The 8,482-nt window shown below is 41.9% G+C and overlaps 1 protein-coding gene across 2 annotated transcripts; it reads left to right on the top strand.

Moving 5' to 3' along the window:
• Positions 1-4,218: 4,218 nt before the first annotated feature.
• On the top strand, positions 4,219-8,267 carry bloc1s5 (biogenesis of lysosomal organelles complex-1, subunit 5, muted). 2 transcript variants are annotated; one of them, XM_030349476.1, is made up of 5 exons: positions 4,219-4,499; positions 4,691-4,773; positions 5,086-5,215; positions 7,129-7,187; positions 7,602-8,267. In XM_030349476.1, exons 1-5 carry the CDS (start codon positions 4,481-4,483, stop codon positions 7,755-7,757), a joined length of 447 nt encoding a protein of 148 aa, XP_030205336.1. In that variant the 5' UTR covers positions 4,219-4,480; the 3' UTR covers positions 7,758-8,267. The 2 variants fall into 2 exon arrangements, with proteins under 2 accessions (XP_030205336.1, XP_030205335.1); XM_030349475.1 differs by having other exon boundaries at positions 7,682-8,267.
• Positions 8,268-8,482: the final 215 nt, after the last annotated feature.

Here is an 8,482-nt window from a genome sequence, read left to right on the forward strand (position 1 = left end):
AGAGAGAGAGAGAAGAGAGAGAGAGAGGAGAGCGGAGAGAGAGAGCGAGAGAGAGAGAGAGAGAGAGAGAGAGAGAGAGAGAGAGAGAGAGAGGGACAGGGTCCCCTGGGGGAGACATCACAGAGCGGAGCCCGTTGATCTTCGGGGACGAGAGCCCCGAAACCGCAAATGATGGTGGAGGGGGTGGGGGGGGGAGCTAATCTTAGCCGACACAGCAAAAAAAAATATCCGACTGACGCAACACATGTACACACATACGTGTACACACAAAACTATGTTCAACCCCCCCCCCCTCCCCCCCCCCCCCTCTAAACTTAAAAAACTGGAGAGGTGTGTTTTGTCCAGCGTGGAGCAGTACATATGTTGATGCTGAGTGCTGGGCTACGCTCTGTCTCAGTGAAGTGTCCAAGGGATTCAAACTCCAAGGCCTTTTTCCTTCCTGTCTCCCTCTCTCTAGATGTTTCTATCTCTCTTGCCTCCCTCTAATTTCCAGCTCTGTCTGTCACGTCTTTCCTGGACAAACGTAATTTCAATTTTTCTGTCTTCCTTGTCTCTGTCCCCTTCCCTCAAAGCCTGTTACTCTCTCTCTCTCTCTCTCTCTCTCTCTCTCTCTCTCTCTCTCTCTCTCTCTCTCTCTCCTCTCTCTCTCCTCTCTCTCTCTCTCTCTCGCTCTCTCTTTACTCTATAGTGTTTAGCATCCAGCAGCCCGAGAGAAAAGTGATACCTAGAGAGAGACAAAGAGACAGAAGGACAGAGACAGAGAGAGACATAGACTAAGAGAGAGAGAGAGAGAGAGAGAGAGAGAGAGAGAGAGAGAGAGAGAGAGGAGAAGAGAGAGATGAGAGAGAGATGAGAGAGAGAGAGAGAGAGAGATAGGGAGACAGAGAGAGAGAGAGAGAGAGAGAGAGAGAGAGAGAGAGAGAGAGGAGAGAGAGAGAGAGAGAGAGAGTGATAGGGAGACAGAGAGAGAGAGACAGGTGTTGGTAGAAGCAGCAGGTGGGTCGCTGGTTGACGGGGCCCTTTCTCTCCCGCTGACATCAGCCCCCCCCCCATCATCACCATCACCACCACCACACCACCACCACCACCTCCAACTCCACCACCATCACCCCAGAGGCCTTGGCAGCCAGTGAGCAGGACCCCTCCAGCCCTACCGTACCGTACCCACCCACCGCCTCCCTCTCCCCCCTCACCTCCCCTCCCCTCCCCTGAACAGGTGGGAGGAGTAGGAGGGGGAGGAGAAGATGGGAGAGAGGGGGCATTGGGCATACTGAGCACACCAAGCATCGCTCACCCCCCCTCCTCCCCCTACTCCGCCTGGACGTCGGTGTCAGGACCCCAGCAGAGAGGGAGAGGGAGAAGGGGAGAGAGGGAGAGGTAGAGAGGTAGGGAGGGAGAGAGAGAAAGAGAGCGAGCGAAAGAGTAAAAATAATTACACCCACTGGGTAATGCGTAATGCGAGCACCGTCATTGGATGTTTGTGTATGTGTTTGTGTGTGTGTGTGTGTGTGTGTGTGTGTGTGTGTGTGTGTGTGTGTGTGTGTGTGTGTGTGTGTGTGTGTGTGTGTGTGTGTGTGTGTGTGTGTGTGTGTGTGTGTGTGTGTGTGTGGATGTGGATTTGTGTGTGCTTGTGTGTTTGTGCGCATGCTTGCGTGTGTGGGTGTTTGCATGTGTTTGTGTGCGTGTGTACGTGTGTACGTGTGTCTGTGTGTATGTGTGTATGCGTACGTGCATGCAGTGGGCAAAGATGAGAGGGGGAGACGGAGACAGCGGGGAGCTAGTGTGAGAGAGATGCACTGTTTTCCAGGCCATGGCCAGGTCTGGCTAACAGCACCGGTGGGTATGTGTAGAAAACTCCATCTCCCAGACCTCCCTTTGCACCGACAGAGCCTCGGCTCCCCGAGAACTCCTGCCTACTGGCTAGCTTACATGCGCATGGGGAGCGAGACTCTGTCATGCTTTTTTAAATGTTAGATACACGCACGGTTAGAGCCGTGCACTCCGGTGCCATCGGGTTCAAAATACTAAAAAAACAAAACCGTCATTTTTTTGAATATCTATTTTCTTCGGTGGTTTTGTTGTGTGGGTGGTTATTTAAAGCATGATGGCATTGAGGGTTAAGAGGCAAACTGTTGAATTAAATCAAAATATATGTAAAGGGTCAAGGACAATGGGTTCATTATCTAGGAACATATTTAAATACAGTTTGACTATTCCCAGTGTAAAACTGGATGAAGCATGCTAAATTAATTTTGTCAACCTTTAAAAAAGTAAAAAGTACACTTTATCTTTCCATTTCAATTGAAATAAATTCGAACAAACCTGAAAATATGAATTTAAGTATTAATTGACAATAGTCTATTCAAAATGGTGCCTTGGAGGGAGGCCCAATGCTGGCTGATTCACCTCCTCATCCATGAGTGAAAATGAGGAGAGCTGACCAAATAGATGGATGAATGGGACGGATTAATCAGAGAAGACAAATATCCACCTTGACCCCTCTCATGACCCCGCTCCCCATCTATGTGTAATGGTGATGCACGTGGATGGATACAACCTTGATAGATCGGTCTCAATACCACACTTTTATATATTTTCCTCTCACTCTTCAAGGTTGGTTACATGGTTGTTACTGCGATGAAGAATGCAAAAATTAAAGGGGAATAATAATTGTGGCTCACATTTAAAAATGGTCCTGGGTTTATGATTGTGTGACTTCAAGTTTTGCGGTTCGCTTTTAAAAAAACACAATTATAGCCTCCATGCATGATATAGCAAACATACATATAATATAGCAAACATAAAACAGTATTTCATGACATGCGTAGGCCTACTCATTTTGCAATGCAAAATGTATAATTATACCATTCATAACATTCATGAAACGTGAATAATTACAATTCATAAGAATTCATTTAAGTAGTTAATAAGACAAGATAAATGTACATCGCTTAAAAACGCTTAACAGGATTTATAAAGAAGCAAATGTGCATTAGCATTTTAAATAATTGTAATTTTTCTATTTGAAATATAAACTTTTCCCACGCATGGTAACTGGTAATAGCCCTTTAATATATTCTACTGGTATTACATTTATGTATGCATTGCCTATTCAGTTAAATGCAACTGTCCATCACTGCTTACTTGATCCTAATGTATTTAATTGCATTTTAAATGAATAATAAATAAATAAAAACGTGACAATTAATGTTAATTCCCCTCATGTTAAGATAGTAGTTGTGGCATGTTTATGTCATGACAAAACTTGTAAACAGATACTTCCTCCCAGACGACCATGGCTATTTGTATGTCCCTCGGCAATTGATCAATCATTTAATCTGTTTAATAAGGCGATCACAGCTAATGGTGCATCTAACTGCTATTTAACATAAATAATGTGGACAGTAAATGGTGGTGTCGGAGAATTCTCTCCACGGATTTTGACTAACGTTGGTCAATGAGGGAAATTTCATGCAAACTTTTTAATAAGATTAAATGGTTTGTCTGGTGCTGATCGTTTCATGCATAGGCCTACTCATTTTACAACGCCATGGGTCATATGTCTATTTAAGTATTTGTACAATTATACTTGCATTTCATAATGCATCATGAATTAATTCGCTAATCCAAAATAATCCAACCACTCTGGCACCAGTTTGTTATTTTCGTTGTCTTTAGTGCCACCTCGTGGTGATTTAAAGACATGCATGTATTATATATTGACTGCTCGAAATAATAGCTTGATCTTTTATTGATACATAAACCCATGCAACCAATAATAACGCATTCCACATTGTAAATAATGTGATCAACTATCTGTAGTTGAAACGGGGCTGTATTTATCAATTAAACGATGCACTTAAACGATAATAATTGCAGTTCAAGTAAAGATTTTTAAAAAATATATGATGGGGACGCTGATACAATACCAATGTCATGTTGCAACGTAGTGCAAGACTGACATCTGCAGTCCTAACACATGCAAAGCGACATTCATATCTCTCGTTTACTCAAATCAAGGTCTTGCCGGTTTAATTATTCGCTTCGAGAATGGGGAACGTTTTCTACTGAAGAACATTTTTGTTGAAAATATCCAAACTCATGCATCATGTTAACTCATACTTATATGTATTATATGTCGGTAAAGGTAGTGTAGGACACATCGAACACCCCTATTTTAATGGTTGGTTTGGTTTATTCCACAGCCTCCTACCCGGAAGTAGTAGTAAATATTGACATGGTGTCAGCTGATCACCACTCACATGACAGCAATCAGCTAGTTTTGCGTGCTACTTCTCAACTTCCATGCCATTTAGTAGTTCTATTTCAAGGTTTTGATCTTAAAAACTGCGTCGGAGTGATCAGTCGTCATTTAAATGTGTGATACCTTAATGTAGCTTGCTGGCAGACTTGTTCATTTGCAATCGAGGGCCTTCCAACTGGTTTGGCTGCACCGTTATCCAGCAGGGCATGTGGGAAAATGGATAAGATTGCTAAAGGTGGGTATAATTATATATGTCTAAGCATCGTTTTCAATGAAGCATCCAGGATACTTGACGACATAGAACCTATTTGTTTAGATTAAGTGAATCCATGCGTCATGATTTGTGGGTTAATGTTTTTCTTCATGCTTTGTAAAGCTATGCAAAAGTGTGATGCTTGTTTATATACCCCTACTTCTCCACCACAGATGTTGGTGACATCCAATCTCGACTGATAGACCATAGACCCATCACCCAGGGAGAGATTCGCTACTTTGTGAGAGAATTTGAGGTAAACTAGCTCTCTTTAAATACTTATCTTCACGAGATCGAAAAAGTCTGTTAAAGAAAAACTGTTCAATAATATTATGCATATTATATAGAAATATGTGACCTTTTGATAAGCATCATTTCACTTCATCTTTTATGATGCATGTTCATTTGATTTATGTTAAGCATCCTTCCTTGACATATATTTCAAAAACATTCTCTTCGACTGAGATATCTGACATACATTGGTTATTGGCATTAAACATATGAATTAATCTATTGTAGCGAGGCTATCTGAATGGAATCCTGTGATTTCTCTGTTGCCCTTTCTTAGGAGAAGCGAGGTTATCGCGAGGGACGACTACTGGAGAACATCAACAAGATGGTAGTTGAGGCCAACGAACAAGTGATGCCCAAGTGTTTACAGGGGATGCACGAGCACCTTTTTGATGTCAGCACAAGACGTAAGCCCCCCATCCTTTTAAGTTAATTAAAGGGGTCCCTATTGTACCAACGGTTTTGTCCTTTCCCTTGCGAGCATAAGCAGTTATTTGGCATATATTGCAGACAGTTTAAATTTTAAATCAGAAATCTGCCGTGTTTCTCTGTAGTCCTGCTATAAAGTCGCTACAGAGAAAATGGAGTGGATTCGAACCTTTAGTGACGTCCCGAGTTGTTCTGCTCAGCAATCCCTGGTCTAGCAAAAGATCCAGACCACTAGCAATGGTACATTGCGGGTTGAAGCGTTTCCAGGTTGTAGGGGAGAAGCAAAAACAGAAGAAAGGTAGAAATCGCTGTACTGTACAATCTCCTGAAAGTCCAGTCAACAGGGTGAGAGTGGTTGGAAGGGCATACCTTCTGTGAGCAGGGTGTTTTCAGGTGAGGATCAGTTCAGGGCTGGATATCATTCTGCAGATGATGGATTGAAACACATTTTTACCTTTCAGGATCATTGCTATGATGTTGTTTTAATGATTACGGCTGTTCTACAATGGGGCCCGATTACTGCAATTATGGGTTTTGATATAATATTCAGCTAATATATTTATTAGTAATTATTGAATTCTGATTGATCCTGTCTTTTGTTGTCAAAATATATCGATTTATTTAGTATTAATATTTTGCTTGTTTTCTGAAACTATGGCTCAATTTCTCAAAACTCTAAACACAAACCTAGGAAGAGTTAATCATTTTGTCAAAACTACACAAATTCTTCTCAAAACTGTTTTTTTCCAGCAAACGGTAAACACAGCAAATTAATATCTCTTAGAGAGCATAAATTAAACACTGGTGTGATCAATTCAAAGCACTTCCATCAAAATACTATTTACATGGCCATGTTACATATTCCAATGTATACAATTGTTTAGAAATAGCTTTCTTTTTTAAAGTTGCAATTAGGTGGTACATATAGTATAAAGACTGTTGCCATATTGTAATACAATACTGTGAATATATCATATAAATATTGCATTGACACAATCGTATCAGAATAGGATACAATTCATATTTGTCTATCCAATGAGCTCCGATGGGCTAAACTCACAATCCCAGCTTCCAAGAGTCATATTGTACACCTATAGTTGATGCTGCAACCCCAATGTTACCTATGTTGGTAAATTACAGTACAGTAATTGCCAAATTAGTAAAAGTCAAATGAAAAACACTACAGTAAGAAAATGTTTAAACTGTCTTTCGGGGGATGTAACGACGAAATCAGTGCAAGTACAAAAAGGTAACGAAGCAAATATTATTTTTTTTACTGTTATACAGTAAAATGTTAAGCTTTTCGTAGGCCAACCAAAAATAAAAATAAGAATATAAATGAGGTGAAACAACTACTTGTAAATCAGTATGTATCCCACCTCCATTCCTGATCAGGCCAAAGGACCATATCTACAATACAGTAGAGCTCACCGAGTCCTCTTTAATGCTCTGCCACAGGATTTAAGTGTTTTGCCAGTTGAGTTTGAACAGGTGAGAAGTGAGTTAGACTTATTGGTAATTAGTTGTTGCGTTTTGAAGGCCAGTGTGATTCAGGTGAACCAAGTGTGCTAAATGATGAGATTTGTGCTTAAGAGTTTAGCAAAAATGTGAAAACAGTGGAATTTTGCTTAGAGTTGAGGAGTCTGGGGCCTTGTATTTTATACATGAGCTTCAAGTTTTCAGTATTGTGTGCATAGTTCCATTTTTTTGTGTGTATTCGAGAAAAACTGTAATGTCTTTTTTTTTTTTCAGATGACACAATTACCAAAATGTTAATAATCGGTGCAACAAAAAAATCCACTTCTAGCTATTTGGAATACTGCTGCCTCAGTAGCAGTATTCCAAAAGTAAATGTGTATGTCTTTAATGCTATTTATGTTTTTCTCCACAGTGGAGGCTGCCAATCACATGGCTCAGAGAGTCCAGCAGAGGGAGCTAGATGCACACCAGGTAACTACAAGGGTTAAGCTCATACCCTTTTATATTGTCCATGTTTCAAAGTGTGAAACTGGTTAAAACGTGTATGAAGATATCGACCCCAATTTCTTCTTTCACTCTATTTTTGTCTGTATTCCAACTATGCAGAACTTTGATTTTCTTTCTATCAATCGCATGATGTGAACATACATATTTACAAGAAGAGTGAGATCATCATTGAATTTGAATCATTCATTGTGTCTTCTCAATCCTGCACCTGGCCCATACTAGCAATAGGCTCTCATCTGTCACGGCAGAGATCAGTGAGGTGTGTAGCGAGTCAACCAGCACCGATAAGAAACCCACCTGACAGCAGCTGCTTCATGTTAGCCACCTGCACGCGCTCCTCTCCTCTCTCCTCACTCATCACTCGCAGCGTTTCAACAGCTTTCGCTTTCTCACCTCATGATGTCATCCTCCTCCGCCTCCTCCTCCTCCTCCTCCTCCTTCTCCTCCTCCTCGCCCAGCGCGCCCAGCTGCAGGCGGGCTCCGGGCAGGACAAGGAGGCCTGGGAGGAGTTCCTGCGGGAGCAGCAGAGGCTGAAGGACCAGGTGGACGAGGAGCACGCCAAGGCCGTGGGGCGCCTCAGCACCCAGTACAGCGAGATGAAGAAGGACCTGGAGAAGATAGCTCCCTTCTAGGGACCTTCCGCCTTTAATGGAGGGGGGGTTGAAGGATATGCTCATAGTGCAGAATGCTCCTCTTTATCTTGCTTTGTGTGTGTGTGTGTGTGTGTGTGTGTGTGTGTGTGTGTGTGTGTGTGTGTGTGTGTGTGTGTGTGTGTGTGTGTTGTGTGTGTGTGTGTGTGTGTGTGTGTGTGTGTGTGTGTGTGTGTGTGTGTGGAGGGGGTTAATATATCTGATGCAGGTGAAAACCGCTCCGCCTGTCAGAAGAGACTGTGGCAGCCACAAATGCAGTATAAAGCCTTTGGCCATGCAACCAAAGGCAACATTTTGTTAATAAAAAAAGAAGTGTGAAGTCGACAGTGTCAGATTGACGGGGCATCAAATACACTGTCTTGTGCACATGGAATTAAAAAGGCATGCTAATGATCTGGCAAATCTCTCTTTATTTAAACAAACAAATCACTTGATTGGGTTTTGGCTTTGAGGTGTTAAACATAGCAAAAAAAATTTAATGGATTCCGGGCTGACTTTGGTCTGGTGATACATTTCTATCATGTTGAGTATGAGCATGAGTGCGGAAAGTGCAGTTTGGTACCAAGAGGAGATCTTTCAAGTTTGGACACTCAAAACATGACACGGTGT

Source organism: Gadus morhua, chromosome 23, assembly GCF_902167405.1.
Source record: "Gadus morhua chromosome 23, gadMor3.0, whole genome shotgun sequence".
Classification (NCBI taxonomy): domain Eukaryota; kingdom Metazoa; phylum Chordata; class Actinopteri; order Gadiformes; family Gadidae; genus Gadus; species Gadus morhua.